General features: G+C 42.6%; 1 protein-coding gene across 1 annotated transcript in view; it reads right to left on the bottom strand.

The window, feature by feature from the left end:
- The window catches only part of MALT1 (MALT1 paracaspase), a 34,323-nt gene extending 15,127 nt beyond the window's left edge, over positions 1-19,196 (bottom strand). Inside the window, exons 1-10 of the mRNA XM_086480541.1 lie at positions 19,036-19,196; positions 17,296-17,462; positions 11,822-11,943; positions 10,531-10,681; positions 8,982-9,160; positions 8,291-8,387; positions 7,534-7,566; positions 5,760-5,786; positions 4,601-4,633; positions 3,348-3,551 (exon numbers count right to left, since the gene is read on the bottom strand). Of these exons, the coding sequence (XP_086336667.1) occupies positions 3,348-3,551; positions 4,601-4,633; positions 5,760-5,786; positions 7,534-7,566; positions 8,291-8,387; positions 8,982-9,160; positions 10,531-10,681; positions 11,822-11,943; positions 17,296-17,462; positions 19,036-19,196 (1,174 nt within the window). The remainder of the gene's footprint in view (positions 1-3,347; positions 3,552-4,600; positions 4,634-5,759; positions 5,787-7,533; positions 7,567-8,290; positions 8,388-8,981; positions 9,161-10,530; positions 10,682-11,821; positions 11,944-17,295; positions 17,463-19,035) is intronic.
- Positions 19,197-20,233: the final 1,037 nt, after the last annotated feature.

The raw sequence follows: 20,233 nt of genomic DNA, 5'->3' as shown, positions 1-20,233 counted from the left end.
TGACACAACAATTTTAAGTAGGCTCAAGTTCCTCATAGACGTCAGCATTTAAGTCATATCTGCCCCTCTCTCTCTTGCTTTCTCTCTCTTTTTTTTTTTTAAAAGAACGCAACCTAACTATTTTTAGCCTTTAAAACATACGGGTCTATGCTTTTACCCTTTGTGGAATACAACATTAATTGCACTTTACATTTAGGCCAACATAAACTAAGACATTAGAGGAGACAATCATTGTCACTTTGTTTACTACTACTGCTTTTAAGGAACAGTGTCTGAAATGCCACTTTCCTGGCAGCAAGCAAGAATTACACAGTGTCGTATTAGGCATCATGAACATGTGTAACGAGGACCAAAGAGAAGTAGCCACTATGACTCTTCTATTCAGAGTTAATCCCACTAAAAATGCAATAAATCATTATCTTTGTGCACTGACAGCACCTTTTATATGCTTTAAGCCATTAACAGCCACTATTCAGAAAGAACAAAGTGAGTACTTAAATTGAAGTAGTTATTCCTAACCAGTACTCAAAGAATGCTCTTGCTTACCTTTCAGAAATATTAACTTGCTGGAAAAATACTACTACTACAAAAATATGCCTTATTAAGAGCTTTCATATGGTGCTGGTGAGAAATTCATTAAAGCCTTTCAGTACTTTAATTTCCAAATTCATGTCAACAATTACAGAAAAAAACCTGAGAAGGTCCAAGAATCTAAAAGCTCACTCATGTATAAGCACATCTACTTCCCAAGAAACAAAAAAGGAAAACTTTTATCAGAAAGTCTACTGATCTTTGCAGTATTTAGTCTTAGAATCATAGAATGGTTTGGGTTGGACGGGATCTTAAGGATCATCTAGTTCCAGCCCCTGCACGTCATGCAAGTTTTGTCTCTGACATAAATGCCCAAATGTCAGATCACCCAGTTCTGCACAGCATCAGGTAACACACCATTAAAAAGTCATACTAAGAAACACTAAGTCATACATGAGAAATAATCTGACCTTGAGTTCCAAAAAAGAATCAAATAGTGTTTTCTTGGGTGGGTATCACTATAGGAATTCTGCAATTTAAACAGGACAACTGGCAGAACTTTTTGGTCTCTGATCTAACTCATTTCTGGAGCCATTTATGCAATCCTAGCTTTTAGAAAAAAGACAAAAATAGTAGCAGACAGCAGCAAACGCCTCAAAGCCCACATAAGAACTTTACTCACACTCCAAGACAGGTAATTTCAGGCATTTTCTGTGCAAGACATGAAGGATTTTTCTCTGTGCATCAATTCCACCATGCCCACCCCCAGCTAGCACAGCCACCAGTTCTGTCTTGTGCTTTGTCCCTCAAAATCAAGTTTATGCAAGTGAAGGAAACCCAATATATGAGTAATCACCTCAGAATCAATGCATATCAGTAGTAGCAACGCATACCAGACCCAACTGGTGAGTCATTATCCCAGCAGAAGGCACCTCCTGTGCAGTATGTAGAGGAGAGGTTAAAATTATTATTAATATTCTATTACAGGTATGTTATAGGTGGATGTGTGATTCAAACAACAAAAAGTTATAGAAGAAAAAAGAGAAATGTGTTAAACACGTATCTCTCAGTAGGCATACTGCGCTTAATTTGTCCTCCTATAACTTAAACCTATACCGACAAGATGCTACAGTATAATCATTAACGATGCTGCAATTTACAGGCAAGTGCCTTGGATTTTTGTGGGTGTTTTAAGTCTGAAAAGTTTAAGAGAAAAAAAAAAAAAAGAGGGCTGCTGCCTGCTTAAGAAGCATAACCACTATTAAGCTTTCCACCTAACGTGCAAAGACACATAGAAAGAAAAAGTATACTCTATACTCAGACCTTCCACAGAGCTGTGAAAGATTAGCGGTACCTGAGTTCTGCCCAAACAGGAATCCTAGTATTCGACTTGGTGAAAAGTCCTTTAACATTGACAACTGCAGAAAGTCAGAACCTGAAGTCCATAGCTCATCAACTTCTCAGTTAATGCCCTTCCCTATGCAAGGCATATTCTGCAAAGGATAATGTGAATTCTTCTCTATTTTACTTCTTTACAGTGCATAGACATAACTTAGGAGAACTACATTTTCATTTTACATAAAAAAATTCTTTTCAATTTGCTTTTTGAAGTAGAAATCCAGGTTTGCACAACTCTCTCTCACGCCCTGTCCAGGACATTATGAAAAACTCTTGCCAGTATTACAGTAACTGAAAGGAACAGCAGTTCAAAATAAGGATTTCTATTTAACCTGAAAACTTGGCAGAGAAGAGGAGGCCAAAAAACACTGCATCCAGTCTGCTGTGTCACACCCTAACTCTCAAGTGCAATGCTTTTCTCTTATTTCTGCACTGTGTATTTTAGTTTGTACCATCTTCATGAGCGGTATGCTTCGCTACTACATCCCACTCTCCCCTGCTGCCCAACACACCTGGTATCGGAGTGCAGCTCGCTGTCAAGGCACAGAAAAGCACCCCTCTTCCTCTGATCTTACAGAGCTGGAGAGTGAGGACTAAGAGAGTAGAGCAGCCCCAACCAGAGAGTGCCTGGAGGACGGAAATCCGGAAGGAAAGAGCATTCTGCAGACATCCAGTAGAAAGACAGAGGATGAATGGAAGGGTCCCACCAGCAAGCCCAGAACACATTCCATGCTGTACCTTCGGCTGCCCCCCGCCTCTCCAGCTGAAATGCAACCTGGCAGTCCACGTATGCTAAGGGATTGGCCAGGCCCAACCAAATCATTTAGTGGCAGATGTGGGGAAGGAAGGAGGACAACGGAGTAGAAGTTTATAAGGAAGGTGTTTAAGAGGTCTCCTAAAGGCAGCAAGAACTGCTGCCCAAGACCACACGTAGCCTTGTGTACTGCAGTCACACAGTTTTCAACCACTCTGCTACCAGCTCCTTTCCGTAACACACTAATACAGGTGACACACCAGACTATTCTTGCTCTTGCTTAGAAGACTACACAAACTAGTACTGATAACTTCTGAGCACAAATGTGCATCTTCTGCAGAGCATATGCTATACAGATGCAGCAGCTGTTAGCAGACAAACGCATCAGTACTATCAAACAAAAAAGCGCACTGCAGTTTCAAGTGTGGGTAAAGAAAAAAGTTCAAACATTTTATCCAAGAAAAAACCCAAACCAGTAACATTTTAACCAAAGCCAAAGGATATGCTAGTGGGTGTTTTTAACTTACTTTTCCCATTCTACATACATGCTATTTACCATGAAGTTTGTTTTGTTATCACATAGTGAGCTGGCAGAGGTAAATACCAGATGTTTGTGTACATCACAAAACTGACCTACTTCAGAAGGGGTATCACATGTTCTTACCATATACTCCTTTGTCCAGGAGAAGTAAAAATTCATCCACTGCATTTCGCATCTCGGACTCAGTAAGATCCAGCAAAGAAACAACTTTGAAATCCAGCTGTCTTAGCAAATTGGTCAATTCATAGACATCTACCATTGGAGCCTTGAGTTGGGGGTGGTTCCAGTAGCTCATATTTCCTATTAACAGAGCTACCTTGTCTGTTGCTGCAAAGACAAAGGAAAACCAAAACCACACCACATTTATATATTCCATGGGTTCAATACCTTTAAATTTAATTTCTTCCAAAGTGAAAATAGTACCCAATCTCACTTCAGGCTCAGGTGGCAAATGCTCCAAACCTGCTTCAGAGTCAGTAACCCTGCACAGCTAGATCCAGAAGAGAATCTTTGACCACAGCCCCAACGTCTAACATTTCACCTCCTTCAAACAGGATGTTTTCAACATTTTAGCAGCTGGAAAACTTCCAAGGTCTTGAACAGAGTAAATTATTTTAAACAGCAGAAGTTGAATGACAGTGGCATACTGTCATTGAAAAACTCTTTTCAAAGTACAAGCTTTCTAATTAACTTAGAAAAGATGAAGCGTAACTGGGGAGCACTTACATGTTCTCTCATACTGATGAACCTGAAGTGTGGTAAAATGTTGACAGAGGCCAGCAGCCTTTCCACCTGGTTTAGCATGGACAAGACAACATGCCTGACCACAGCCAAGTCTGCCATGTAAATTTAAGAACGTGATTAAAAAGCCTCAGAAACTATTCTTCATAACACACATATGCCATCTATCTATCTTTGAGCTCCAGCTCAGGATCAAAGCATCCACATGCTGAGCACAGGAAGAGCCGAGCTTGCAGGGACAGCATACCCTCAGCAGACACACTACCAATCCTTTCTATCACATCATCCTAATACCACTATCTCCAGCTGTCGAAGTATTCAAATTAATGGAGTAACACACCGCCTAAGGTCGCAGCCAGAGGAATCTGAAACAGTAAACTGAAACACATGAGAAGTTGTAGACGCTCCACCAAGACACTAAAAATACTGGTGCCCTCACCACATTTTACTACTGAAAGGGCATGCATGCACTATAAAGGACTACAAAAATACTTAGAAGTCTCCCTCCCTGCAGCTATTTACATGCCCTATAGTTAACTCACTAGCAGTGGCAGAAGCAGCAATATTCAGAAGCAGCAAAACCTATTTCCTTGGTATGAAATACATACGTTCCTTATAGCTGAAAAACTACTTACCAACAGGTCTGTGGTTTGATTGTTCTTGTAGGTCTGATTGAAATAAAGTAAAACAGTGGATCATCAGTATCTACAGTCATAGTTGCCAATGTTAGAAGACGAAACGTGTGCTCCGTACAGCCATAGTCTATCAGTACTGTTTTGGTGGGGTTTTGGGTGTTGTTTTGTTGTTATTATTGTTTACCTGATTTCCTTCACCTGCTTCCAGCAAACATAGCCTAATAGGATATGAATAGCCAGTTCTATAAATTAAGGAATTATAGATGCTTACAGTGTAATTTTGAACCTCACAAGCTGCACATCAGCATTTTCAGTAACATCTGAAACAGTTCTTCCTCCCCAAATGAAATGCAGACATGCAACATGGGGGATGCTTAGCAGGGATGACCACCTGTATGTGAAAATTCTTCTAATTTTTACTTCACGGAGGGACAGTAGAGCCAATGCTGTGCAAGAGGAACAGATATTGATGTGCCAAAGTGGTACACTTTGGATAACATGTTACATATCATGACAGTACCACTTCAGTGACTAAAACTAAGTCTGGGAAAAAGTAAACATATCTTTGATCTCTAGCCCAGGAAATTATATGACCTTTGTGATCTGAGATTTCGGGAACACTACATTGGGGATAATCCTTTATGGGGATAATTCTTTATGGAGCACTACTCCAGATCTACTTTTCTATAACAAACATCAAACAGGCTTCAAACCACATTAGCTCACTCCAATATGAGTCTAAGAAATACACCAATTCAATATATCATGGGTTGACAGCCAGACATCTTACATCTTTTTCACCTTAATCATCTGAAAAAGCAGCAACATACTAAAACTTAAGAGTCCAAAGAAGCCACAGACAAGAAAGCAAAAGATAATTCTTTCTGTATTTGTATAAGTATACACGCAGTATCGAAGACCAGCTTTTGTGTGACTCTACAAAGATAACAGCAACCCTATGATGCACTGTATTCTTCAAGTCAATTTACTGGAACCAGAAAGCTGTGCCGCTCTTAACATAATATCTGCCCCTATTAAATCCCCAGTTATAAATACATCCCAATAATGTAAACTAGATGTTGTAATCCAGTTAGGCTGCAGTGATTTGCAACATAAAATGAAGATGTGAAATTAAAGTTTTTCAAAACTTATCACTTACCTAGTTTTTGAAGATCACTTAGATCTTCTGTGAAGAAATACACCAACAAAATAATAGTTTAAAGAAGAAGCAAAAAATACATTTTTTATTAATAAAAATACAATTATGTGTCAAGTCATTATTAACAGAAGCCGAACATTAGAAACCAAACTACCTTTCTAAAATATTTTGGCTTTGCATTTCTGTAAATCTAACCTTTCATATGTTTATTCCACACACAGAGAAGAGAAAATCCTACATCAATACACTAAGCTATGCAAGACATAGTGTTACAACATAGTACATCTCAAAATAAAGGGAGAAACACATACTATGCCTCAATCCCACAGGCATGCAAGCAGCTTAAATGATTAAGGAACAACATATCAGCATCCCCCATTTGGAAAACAGGTGTTTGAAGACCTCTGAAAAAGCAACACCCTGAGCAAGAAATTTTAAAGCCATGTGTATTCAGAAAGACTTCAGATACAATTTTCAAACATTCTTAGCTACCACAGGTTTCACGTATTTATTCTGAGAACACTGGAAACTACGGAAAAGAAAAATAACTTCTCCAAAGCACCAGCGGTCTCTTAGAGCAGGCTTGCTCCATGCAGTGGAGCCTGTGGCACACCTCCTAAGCCACAAAAGCAGGCTCATAAATCTAAGTAGGAGATTGCAGTGACCTGAGGCAATACTAGGGTAGCTGTTAAAGTGGCTTAGTAGCAGAACGATGTTGCATCCAAGCAAACTGTGGTTTGGGTGTAGACCCCACAGATAACACAGTGGTCACCTTCTGCTTCAAAGGGTAGTTGAAATACAGGTAACTAGGAAACTTCTGCACAGCACTCCATCAGGTAATGCAGACACCTCCCAGCCAGAAAAAGAGGTGAAGTCTCAAAAAGATGATTGGCCACAGAAGCTATGCCATGGAAGTGGCCGACACCAAAATGTGTGTCGCTTGTATGTTCCAGTGAATGACAGCACACAATCCACTCACAATGTTAAACCTTTAACAAAAGGGCTAAAAGGGAACATCAGCTATGGTGAAACTTTCAACAAGAAATGCTGCAGAGCAATTTAATTCCAAGAAAATTCTACAATTCTATGAAAAAATAGGGTAGAAAGCCATCTACTGTACTCTGCAAATGCATTTGTTTTTTTTCATTGTTGGTAGGTAAACGGGGGAGGGGGGGCCTGCTGTAAGCAGCCTTAAATCTTTGTATATGATCCCCTAGGATGTAAACACTACAGACTTTGAGATGCTTGTAATCAAGGGATGGATCACCATTAAAGGTCGCAATACACTCCTGCCTCCCCATTGCAGCAATGCAAAGGAGAACGTAAGTCATCCTAACAAGGTTGCTGGAAACACCTCTTGCAGATGCAGAGATGACAGTGGAATTGGCTCTATCCAGCTCTCTAAGGTCACCTGGATTCCTAAACATCTTCAGCCTTTCTTGCAAGGATGTTGCTTCCTAATCCCAGCCAAAGAAATCTCAAGATCTTTACATTTCACTAGAAACCGTGGAAAAATCAAACAAAACAGTGCAAAAATCAAACAACTTCGAATACTACAGAAGAAGAACGTAGCTTGATTTTAATCTAGTACTGTAGATCACGGTATCAAGGCAAAGAAGAGAGAAGCACATGCAGAAGGAACGTTGCATCACACAGTGTTTTAAAATAGACTGAAGCTCTTAACTCACACACGCTTTTCAGCAACACACTCAATAATCCGTCATCCCCATCATTAATTTTTAAAAACTGACTCATAGCTAAAGACTTACTTTACCTTCTGTGCACTCCACTGCCATAGCTTTCCTTCCTCGTGTTTTAAGGGGGGGAAAAAAATTGGAAGTCAATTGCTCTCAGTCATGAGAGTCAGCACACGAAGTAGAAGACAAAGGTCACTTCCAAGCTTCTCTGCAATCTGGCTCATTTTATAACAGTATAAATCAGCATTGACCACAACACTGTGTAGTAATTATTACTAAAATTCAGGAGTACTAAACTAGAATATTTCTTAGGATAGGAAAGAACTTTCCATTACACAATAGTATTCTGAGATAGATCCGGAAGCTATACAAACAGACTTTCTCCTGTTTAGTTTACTGCAAATACCTGCATCCACACTAAACCATGTTATATTCCTTTATTCTGCTTGCTATGAATAATCTCACCTGTCCTGACTGCTGAAGGGCTCAGTGTAACACAGTTCATACCACCAACAAGGGTTAAGGTGGTTCTTCGTTGTCAAAAACCATAAAGAAATCAGCTTGCAATCTGCTGACAAGACATGTACATGCTAGCAGTGCCAGAAGTGGTAGCATTTCTATGCTGGTTACCATAAAAATCCAAAGCACTTAATAACTGATAAAGCTCTAAAATTCCATTTGCTGCAAGCAAGCAAAGCTATTTTAACATATTGATAAACTAAAAATACAGAAGGCATGTGCTTGGCTTAATACTGAAGCTTCAAAAATAAATTCTAACGACAGGGAAGAAAGTGGTAAATTGGCTGACCTATATCGAACAGAAAAACTCCTTACCTATAACAACTTCAATCTTCTTGCTGTCTTGATCTTCCTGGTCATTGAATACGTGACACCAATATGTCCCTTGATGTTCCACATCCACGTAAGTCACCTATGCAAGCATCATCACAGTCATCCCACCAGACCCCAAAAGAACATCTTTTCAGTATCACTTTCATTTGAGCCCACATGCAAGAAAGAGTAAAAACTAAAAGCAAAGCCTGAACAAATCCAAAAGTTGCTGATACCCTCCCTCTTCAGCAAGTTGGACAGCACATAGGTTCTAGAAATGCTTTCAAGAATTGAAGAAAGAATGCAAATCCACCTCACAGGCTTGAGATGCATTAAGTACTGAATGCAGCAGCTCATGCAAATCAGAGTACTTGCAACACAAGACAGAAGCTTTCAGTTTTACCGATACTTAATCTTTGTTATGTCAACATGTCACACCAATCCAAAATACACTACAGCCTTATGTCCCACGGCTAACACCTGAAACATGTTCAGGATTAAAATTATGCACCTGAGAGCCTCAAGAACAGCACGGACAAGCAAGTAACAGAACAGGAGAACAACTTATGGCGAGCACTTCCCTAAGAGATTATCAAGGCTATGAAGAAGCTCTTTTCTTCAAGGAAGCTCTATGTGTTAAGTTAAAGATGGTTACGCATTTGTCCCCTAAGGCAGACACTTTGCGGTAACTTACCATGTAGATATTTTTGCTCCCATGTGCCAAGGGAAACCCATTTCTGAACCACTGGTAACGAGGAATTGGGCTTCCAACAGCTCCACACTCTAGTACCAAAGCATCCCCCACTATCAGGTTTTGTGGCTGAGGCTGAATACAAATGCGCAACTTGTTTTCAGGCAAACCAGTTAAGCTCCCTTTAAGAAAAAAAAAAAGGGCGGGGGGGGGGGGGGGGGGGGAAGAAAGGTTGAGACAATCTAACAGCATATAGACTAGCAAGAATTGACGATGCACTGCCACATCTTCCTAACCACAACAGACTGTTTTAACAGCAATGAAGCTGTTACTAGTCCTTCAAGAGTGTGCTAAAAATGAGTAGCAACAGCTTTCTAGTTCTTCAGTTGAAAAGTAAAAAGGAACGCACATTAAGTACACTCCATAAGTAAAACCAAACAAACCAAAGCCCTCTTGCTTTATTTCTTCCTGCCTGTAGGGTTATAAAGGGTCCAGAGAAAGGAACGAGTACAAAGAAGAGGGGCTACTGAAGGATGGACGGAGGATCGAACTTGTCTGCAAGTGTGTATACAGGAACAAGAATTTAAAACTCAAAATCAGTTTTAGCATATCCCCATTCTTCTTATTCTAAATTGAGCAGCAAACCTTACAGTAAATATACTAAAAAAGCCCTAAGCTAAAAACGCTTAACAAACATTAGCCACCGATATGTCCTCATAAAGAAGTGTCTTTGGGAAAGAAACCTATTCAGATGCACTGAAGACTTGTCCAGTTGATGTAAGTTTCTATACAGGACAAAACTTATGAAACGAAGTGTTGAAACTGATCTTTCAGTTTTGACCAACTCATCTTTCCTGACTACTACACATCTAAGATTCTGATAGCCTATTATGATCTGAAAAAGTGACCGAAAGGGAGATCTATCACTTCGCTACCTGCCAAACCTTATTCCTGCCAAACCTCAGTCCTGTTTCCTCAGTTACCCCTCTTTCAATTCCACAGTATCTAGGTTTTCTAAAGTGTCCAGACCTCCAGCATGCATGTGCTCTTCTGCAGTTTCCTTTTTGACCTTCTAGGTAAGGTAGGACTTCTTTCTGGGAAGGCAGAGAACCTCATTACATTCTCCCTTACCCAAATACCTTTTTTCCTCAGACTGGCAGCACACAGATGAAGGGGAAACACACAGTCCTGACTACTAGGCCAGAGCCCACGGGGCAGACATTCAAAACAGACTGTGTGTCCAGTCACTAGCAAGTTACAAGAGGTAAACAGGTAAACAAGAGGCGAGTTAAAGAACTGCTTTTCTGGCCAAAGAATCCTCTAAGAAGTAAAAGAATCTGAGACTATGTGTGTTTTCAAGCTATCTATTCTTATCCACCACCGCGGAACTTAATTTTTTTTCTGCTTTTGTGACCAGCACAAGAGCCCAATAACTGGATACCGCATTTTTAATCAGCCCTCTGTCACACCTGTCCACAACAGCAGCAGGGGCCCAGGTTCCTCTAACAAGAGGAAAGACAGACTTTCAGAAGACAATGCTTTTGCCACTTACCATGAGATGTACCCTCAAGATCACAAACTTCAAGCCGTGCCCACCGACTGAACACAAACGACGATTCACTGTTCACTCGACAGATGTAAAAGCCAGAATCGTTTACATTCACTGGATTCAAAACCAGTTCTGGAGAATTACCATAGGGAACCTGAATTACAGGTGAACCAAGAAATATTTAAATTTAGATTGATTTAATCTAAACCAGGATCAAACATTAGAATATTTATTTCGATGTCCAGAACACCAGTCTCAACTCCTTCACTTACTTCAAACTTTTGGGTAAGAAAGTCTTGTTCTACATATTTAGTAGCTCAGAGACAGTCTTTCTTCCAAGAACTCACATGCCTCTATTTAAGACAATTCCGAGCTTTTAAGCTAGTTGAAAAGCTCTTCCCGAAATGAATAATTTTTACCTTTCTCCACAAGTAACTCTGAATAATTTCTTCAGCACTACTCCAACCAGCACATGCGTTACACTCAGCTCTAGTCTTAAAGATATATTCAACTACAACCAGGAAACTGTAACATTCTTTGACGGAAAAGTGTTGTTTTATTATGTCTACATTTTACCTGTAATGAGCAGGAAATGACTGTAATCATATTTCTCAAGTCATGATTTGGATGATCTAGATAAACTTTCAGAAAGTGTAGGAAATGAGTTAAAAATTTCAGTCCTAATAGTAATTTAAAATACCATAAACTTACTGTATCTTTAAAAATAGTACTTACAATAAAATAACAATGTTAAGAAAAAAGGGCATTCACCTTGTAGAAAGATAACCAGGACCAGAAATACGGCCCTAAGTGCTGCCATTCAAATTCCAGAGATACCAGTTCACATGCTTTCCAGCATTTTACCGAAGAAGTCTGTGCGCCACTGAGTTCAGGCCTTCAACTGTTCATTCTTAGGAAACCAGTTTCCATCTGTCCCAGGCCAACAGTGACTGGCATTTGTTCCAGTGTGGTAGTTTCTCAGTGGCCTGTGTTAAAGTTCTTGGTAGGCTGAGAGACAATGAAACTTACAGTTTCCTTGCTGTCACATTCCAAGATTAGCCTCCAAGGATGAAGTAGTCTGAATATAAGGAACCACCTTATTGCTTTAGCACATTAACAGAGACATTATGCAGCACTTCTTAAACTTCTATTTTACTAGTATATACAGCAATCTTCTCTCATTGTGAATAAGAGTAACAGTCTTAAAAAAAACAAAACACCATAAACCAAAACAATTACCTATTATTTTCACCATTTAAAAAAAGAGAAATCTATATTCTGTATCAACTATTACCTCTTTTTCCTGCTTGAACCACTGGTAATGCACAAACGGATGTCCTGTGGCCCAACAACAGAGCTTGACGACCTGACCAGAGAGCACTGCTTGAGAGTCTGGCTGCACAACAATCTTTATACCTTTAAAAAAGAACTTACACATAGTAAACGTATTAAGAAATACAATTCCAAAATTTAAACTTGCATTTAAATTATTTTTTGAGTGAAGAAAGTTTCTATCATTAAATGTACTTGAAAATACTTTGTACTGCGAATATGTGCAGTTCCAATCAGTTGTATGACTTTAACACATTCAAAACTGTCTTCCATTATACAATATCCACACTCAAATTGACCAGCACTCTACAGAGGTTACTGAAGATTTAAAGTAGATCATTCAGACATTTTAATTTTAGGATATTTCAATCCCTCTTGCTCTCTACTCACAAAAGCAAGTAATACTTCCAATGGCATCACAGATCCCTTTTGGGAAAGATACTCCCGGTTTTAAGAGTTTGCTCACTTGCAACAATTTCTTTTGAGTTGTCAATCTTCAGGTTAAGATTAGGCACAGCCTGAGGGATGGATCAAAACAGTAAGAGCCAGTTTAACTACAAAATAGTGTGTTTTTCTACAATTCCTTGCGCAATCTTATTAGCTGAAACATTGGTTTCAGCTTTATGCCTTTGACTCCTGCAGAACACAGGGCCGGGGTTTTCTTTCGCCAATATGCAAGATAGAATTTTCCACTTCAAATTTTATCTGCCAGGAAACAGCATGAGTGAAATTCTGACACCGGTCTGATATGATCCAGTTATTTTCTTAACCTAGACCATTCCAGAGATCTTGTTACAGCATGACCCCAAAACCAGATCCACTGGTATCACCAAGGTCATCAGAAAAAGAAGAGGGGGGGGTTTTAAAAACAGCAACTGGAGAACAGAAAGTTTAATCTCACATTGCTGTCAACAAATACATGGACTTATGACCAAGGTGTTCAGCAACACTGAGCCAATAAGCCATAAAAAAAGTCATTAGTTTAAGGCACTATTTGCTATGGACGGTAAAATGCATTTATCAACCCCAGAGGGACCAAGCAATGCTACACGTCAATGACTAGTTGCTCCAGTACTGGCGTTGTGGGTTAATAAGCACCACACAGTCCCCCCACCCCCAGCGGGATGGAGGAAGAATAAAACCAAGAAAATTTAGAGGTCAAAATAAACCCTATCAAACAAAAAAATAGTAATAATTGGTTAATAAGTGAAGGATGAGTGGAAGAATAGGGAAGAAAACAAAACCAAACAAGTGATGCAAAGACAATCACTCACCACCTTCCACGGGCAGACCGATGCCCAGCCAGTTCCTATGCAAAAGATGGCTAGGCCCTCCAAAACCACCTCCTTTCCCCCTTTTCCTGCTGAGCAGGGTGGTATGCGGTATGGAGCATCTCTTTGCTTAGCTCAAGTCCTCTGCCCAGCCTACCGCACGCCCTGATCTATTCACTGGGAGGGCAGAGCAAGAAACAGAGACAGCTTTGATACTGCACAAACACTGTGCAGCAAAAGCTAGAACACTGGTGCGTTAGCAGTACTGATTTGGTCAAAAACCTGAAAACAGCACCATATGACCTGCTATGAAAAGAGTTAGTTCTATCCTAGCTAGGCCCAGTACAACTAGCTACAGGAAGAGCCCAGGAACAGTGAACGGCACAAAGGCACTTCATCATTACTCTCAGAAATGAACAATCAGATACAAAATAGGTATACATACTAAAAATTACATTAGGTTTTTTTTTTAGAGTCAGTCTAATTTCCCTGTTGTGGGAGAAAGTAGTTCCTGCTTTACAGTTTAATGAAAACACATTGCAGAGGCTGAAAGTGTAGTCTGGTACAGGAGCAGTATTCCAAATTGCTGGCAGAATAATCTTACAGAACTGTATAGAGTAAACCAGAAGCTGTGTAAAAAAAATAGCTGCGAAGAGATCACAAGTATCCCAGTACAAGACTCAAAACTATCATTTGCTCCAAGCCTTCTCACCACCAGGAGTTTTCCTTTTGTCTGCTCTCTTCCCCCTCGTGTTTAATGGCTTAGCCCCACATCAGAACTTTCTCCTAACTGAGAATGTTTTGAGGAAAGAAACCGTAACAGTTTGACCAGTGGGCTGAAACCCAAGCAGAAACCCATACGGTCACAGACTGAGACAGAGATCATATGGCATTTGGAAAGCACATAATCTTCATCTAGCAGGGAAGCAGGCCGTATTAACTTCCTCCACACGCAATCTTATTCTGAAATAGTTGATCACACAGGCAGCTACTCCAAACTAGCTACGGGACCTGAAAATTCCTGCCTTTCTTTCTCTAAACTAACTTCCCTCTACATTGTAGCCCCGAGGATTGCTACCTCAGTTCCTCATTTAATACCTTCTGCACTGTTTTTCATAGTTAAAGGGAGCTGCTAAGCGCAGTTAAGTTCAGTAAGTACTGTTTTCAACCACCACAATCACGTAACATTAACCAAGACAAACAGGAATTCTATTATTTCAATTTCAGTTAAGAAGCGATGCTCTTTCCAAAGACTTTCACTTTTTTTTTTTTTTTTCCCCAATCTCTCCTGATTTGCATCACTAAAATCTCTTAAGAAAGTAGCTGAGAAAAACAAATTCTCTGAGAGATTAGTATTTTGTACTCCTTGGAAGCATCACAAACAAGTTCGAGAGATCTGATTCATAATTTCTTCACAGGTTCATTTACTTTCCTGCAATTCATTCAGCACTATACAGCTACTTCCTGCAACCATCACAGATCAATGGTTCAAAAAGAAAACCTTCTGGCTCAATTTTCTGAATGACTACCAAGATACTCAAATACTTCTTCAACCTTCCTTGGAAAATGCAAAGCTCAAGTTTCACCATTGAGAACAGCAAACTGACATTTACGGTTACCAGATTTTGAAACATGCAGTGCAAATTAAGTACTCGTAACCTTAACTACAACTGTTACGTTCTTAGCTTACACACCAGTAAACACTTTCAGTCATTTCTGGAAACTCGGCCTCAATTACTCACATTCCGATTGAAGTGCCTAAAATGATGCAGTAAGTGACCTGCCTGCAGAGGAAAAACACCTCTTTGCTCTTGTTTCAATCTCCACAACTCAGTGAGGTTGCACAAAGAGTAGACTGCAACACCACGAATTGCATATTAAGCCTTTTTTCCTTCTTAGCCTGGAAGGAAGCTCTTCAAATTTCACTCATTTCCAGCTAGTTCACAACATGGCAAGATAAAAAAAGGGAAGAAAAGGGACGGAAAGTGACCCAAGGGGCAAGATGCCTAGGCTTTCTCGATACCAAAAAGAAGAATTTTAAAAGTTATTGTTGCTACAATTTTGTGTCTTTATAGGAAGATCATCTTCTATGGAGTTAATACAATGTGACAGGCAAGTCCCTAAGCTCTGAGAGACAAGTTCTGGAACTTGGTTCTGGGAGTCTATGACCCCCCAAGAGATCCTTTGTGCTGCTGCAAGCAAAGTCATGTCCCAGCTTGTAACAATACATCTCTGCCACAAAGGTACTGAAGCAGTACCACTGTCAAAACAGAGTACTAAGCAGGATCAAAACCGTACGCTCATTAACCCCTACACTCACAGGCTCACTAAGGTTTGTGTCTTTTTAACTGCATCAGCGAAGCTGGTAGAAAACAATCTAACAAACCAGCGTGACAGCTATAGAGGTCTTACATTAAACAACCCTATTCCTAAAGAACTTTAACAACAGCTGGGTTTGGTGTATTAGAACGAATAGGCAGTTACAAATTTGCTCTTTGACTTCAAGCATCAGCCACCCCTGAACATTTAAATAAACTCACCGCAACTATCAAGGCCTACCACTTTTTAAATAGTTCACTTTTTTTTTTGACCTAAACTTTCTCCAAATACTCTTTGCTTTGGTTTCTCTTCGTTCCAGTTTCTCAGTCTCTATGAAGGTACCCAGTCCTCCTTAGAGGAGGCTGAATCCATTCAATCACAGATCACTCTGTTCTGCAACAGATTCATTTATAACAAGACCATCTCCACAGTTCCAAGGGGTCTTGACAAAAGCCACTTATTGGCTTGTCCTCCTCAATACAAGGATATCTTGGTGATCTACCCAGCTCCCTAATTGATACCACTATCCCACAATTCTGCTACGTAGCAAGGTCCCGTTTTAGCCAGGATTTAATCGTCACTGCGTACTTCAAAATGTAACTTGACAGACAGCCACAGAAAATCCTCAATTCAACAGTGGTGATACTTGAGATGACCACAGATCAAGCAAGCCCAACATTTCAGCTCAGTGCAGGCACTCTGCAGCACAAATGTGAACCAGGACCATTCTTGTTTTCAGTACTCCCACAGTAACCACCATGTAAGAACAATACAAGGGAAGAAGCATGCCTAGTGCAGGACAGCATACTACTGCCTTACGCCTCCACCTCAACTCTGGCCCCTATAAGCACAACCCACCCACACTGATGTAACACCAACTCCCCTCTCCCCGCCAAGCCTACAGTGGTATACTTCAGTTAGACTAAGCTATCCCGTAACTCAAACCGCACCTCATTCAACACACCATAGTTCTTCTAGTACAGCAAGCAGTGGCAGCCTTAACTAGATGAAACAGCTGCAAAGCATTACTATAATTCACTTGAAACAAGGCTGTCTTAACAGCGGTTCTCAGCCCATGATTTCTTTTCTCACACTGTCCAAAGAACAAGGCAGCTATCGGTATGGTAAGGAGATTGCTAGCTTCATTTCCACTCCCTGCTCTGAAAAGAAGCTTTTGTAACTTCCTAGTAGGCTGAATTTCACCACAACCTGAAGGAGGAGGACACAAAAAAGTTGGTATAGCAAGAAGCACTTGGTCTACATGGTCTTACTCGTGCATTCCTTTGTGTTGCCTCACTTACCAGACTTCTTGGGAAGAAGTAAGCTGAATGTGTCAGTAGAAAATAACCAAATTCTATCCTAAGTTAGGCTGTTTTGCTGTCCAATTAGCAAGTTGGACTGCATCCAATACGCACCAGAACTGGCACTAATTGGACCCTTCCCTTTCAATTAGGGTAAGCGATGAAATGCAGTTAACAAAACCTGTAGCCCAAACAGATGGCTGGCAACATTACTTGTCTTTCTAACTCAACCATTTCAGTTCCAGAAGCATCTCCCAAAGGTCCAGTTTGATGCAGAACCCAAGTCAGCAGAGGGAATGACGGCACCTGGCACATATCCGTGCAGCCAAGCCCAAGTCTACAACAATACAGCATTAAGCCTGCGTATCTACTTGACTTACTGCTAATCTCAGAATCACACGAGTCAATTACTATGGTAATCGTATGAATGCCAATTACTAAAATTCAAACACTAAAGATGTTTTTATTTACCTAAGAGAACGAATACTTCAGTGTTTCCAGTCGTAAACCACACAGTTGCAGCGAAAGCAAAGAACAGAACTGACCTGAATGACTGAGGCACTGGAGAGCCTCTGTGTGCTCCAAGGCCCGCAAGAACTCCACAAGCTCTACCACAGTGCAACCCCGATCTCCCAGTAGTTTCAGGAGACTCCAGCTGGGACTTCCTTCTGGCTCCAGCACTTTGAGGGAACACTGCTCTAAATCCAGAGGGCTACAAAATAATATGAGAAAGACATGGCATAGACCTTCTTAGTCCTCAGAAAGGAGCAGAGTTAAAAATCACTTGTAGACAAACAAAAAGGTTTAAAAAAAAATAGAGATGGACGTATTTGCAGTATTTCCTTCAAGTTTCAGGAGTTCAGATGCAGTGACATCTCCACAGACAGAAAGTGGTATTAGTGAGCTGCATGCTACAAAACAAGAGATGCTTGTATCTAACAATTCCGACCAAACGTATTAAGAAATCTTCTAATTTTCACTTTTCACAGTCTCAGCAGAAAAACAAGTACAGCACCTTTCATTTTCATGTGCCTAACTCAGAAGCGGTAAAGAGTGAGTCGGAATCTAACTTCAAAGCCCAGGAAGACTTTGATTTTCAGAGCAGTCATTAAAACAAGTGACTGCTGCAGCTCCAGATACACACACTGCCACAGTGCAGTTAACCGCTTCAATACATTTATCTCCAGGTATAAATATGCACAGTTTCAAACTTTAGTGTTAAGTCTTCAAGCACTTTCAAGTGCAGCAGATTAAAATAACACAGATTATAAGGAAATTAATACAGCTACGGAAAGGGAATGCAAGTTTCTGTGTTCCTACTGAAACGATTCATCAGTGTTTCTTTCGTTAAATCCCAGTGCCATGCAAATCCGGGCGCAATATATTTTCTCCTATCACGTAGACTTTCATAAATTTTACTGGATACAGAGAAACAAACATAGCTACAGGCTCCACAGAGGAGTGACATTGTAGTCCTCAGGTTCTATTTCCCTATATTAATAAATACAGTCATAACAGAAAGGACACATCTTTGTGATGTACATTCAGTGCTGCACTAGAAACGCCTCATTTTTTTGAGTTACTACCCTCTAAACAAAACCTGAAAGGCCACAGGAAGTAAAACGCTCAGGAAGCGATCTCGAGAACGTGACCTAGGCAGAAGGAGTTAAAGAAAATTAATGCATTCACCCTGATATAGACAAGAGGAGTTGCAGGGAACGGCCAACACATGTTTCCCGTGCTCCCCGTCTAGGGTCAGCAGTTGGCTGCGTTCGCGCCGAGCAGCGGGGGCAGCTGCAAGGGGATGCTTCCCGGCTGCACGGGTGGCGACGCGAAAAGCCACACCACTTGCAGCCCGTCACTTCTCCCCTGGAAGCCCCCGCGCGGGACCGAGCCCCCGCAGGGCTCGGCGGGGGACGCTCGCAGGGTCGGGCCGGGCCGGGCAGCCGGCGCGGGCTGGGCAGCTCTGCGGCCTGCTAGAAGCGGCAGCAGCACACGGGCAGCGTTCGGCGGCTGTTCTCCACCCGGGCACAACCTCGCACCGGAGCTGGTAAGCACCGAGGAGCCCGCACCCGCGCTACCCCGGCTGCCGGCCCGGCACCGCAGCGCGGCCGCCGGGAAGGCACCGGGAGGGACCCTGGGGCCGGCGCGTCCCCAGCCCTCGACCCCGCGATGGCACCGCGGCCTCAGCCTTCGCTCTGCCGGGACGCCCGGCCCCTCCCGCTCCCCGCGCAGCCCAGGGCCGCGGGCCGCCCTCCACGCCGGCTGCCGCAGGCCGCCCTCACCTCAGCCGGACCCTGCCGCGGCTCCCCGCCCGTTGCGCCAGGTCCCGCCAGCCCTTGCCGGGTGCTGCCCTATCCAGCAGCTCGCTGAGCCTCCGGAGCAGCGGCTCCGCCAGGCGGCTGAGGGGCAGGGACCCCGGCGTGCTCCGCACCGGTTCCGACATTGCCCTTCGTCTGCTTCCCCAGCGGCTGCGAGCCGCGGCCCGCCTGGGGCGGTGCTCCTGCCCGGAAGGGCGCGGCGGGCGCAGCCGCACGGTGTAACGCGGTGCAGCGCCCCACAGCACAGCCGGGACGGCGCGGAGTGGCCCGGTCGGGCACGGCGGAGCCCAGCACGGCGCAGCGCAGCACAACACAACGCAGCACGGCGCAGCGCACCTTGCGTGTGGCGCGGCTGTGGCCCTGGCGCGCGGCGCAGCTTCCCGCCCTTTCCTGAGGGAGCGGGTGTCCGTGAAGCTGCGGCCCATCGTGAGGGGAAGGTCCGCCCTCGGCCCTGGCGCTGCTGGCAGCCGCAGGGAATCGGTCGGGGTTTCTTTAACCCATTTTGAAATGGGAAAGTTGAGTGTCTGACTTCGAGGCCGAGACCTGCAGCTGGCGCCGAGAAGGCCAGGCATGGCCGCAGAGTCGGGGGCGGCTCTCCTGTGAGGGGGAGACGAGCCGGGCGGGGGGTAAACCAGGCAAAAATCGTACAACGCTGGAGGCAGGGGTTTCGTTTTGAGGAGAAGCAGCTTTATGTAAGTGCAGCCATGGGCTGTGTGACATACCTTCCCCCCTAGTCTGCTGCGAGGTCCCAGACAAGCCAAGTGCCCAACTTACGGGGTCAGGGGTCTTGGCGCCTTTCATGTGCCCTAGCAAGGAGAGGAGATGCTGCGAGTGGAGCGTCTCCCTAGGACAGACATTTGCATGACCGCTCTCCACTGCTAATGCACAGATGAGCATGGCCATCATCCAAGGGGAATTCTTCTCTGGAATTACAGCCTGCTCAAAGCAGGCTGAAAGTGCCTTAGAAAATAATTTTACTAACGTTTTTAATCGGTCATCAAGCATTCATGTGGCTGCCTGTATTCCTGAAGTGTTTTTTCATGCGGCTTCAGGCTTGCCTTGCCTTCCCAGTGAGCAAGCTGGATGTCTGGTGGCTGCAGTAGCACAGTGTTGAGACCAAACTAGTTAGTCTTGCTTTTCAGCAGGTTCAGTTGTCTCATGG

This window comes from Leptosomus discolor, chromosome Z (assembly GCF_034619465.1).
Source record: "Leptosomus discolor isolate bLepDis1 chromosome Z, bLepDis1.hap2, whole genome shotgun sequence".
Taxonomy (NCBI): Eukaryota; Metazoa; Chordata; class Aves; order Leptosomiformes; family Leptosomidae; genus Leptosomus; species Leptosomus discolor.
This window is presented reverse-complemented; position numbering and strand designations above follow the sequence as displayed.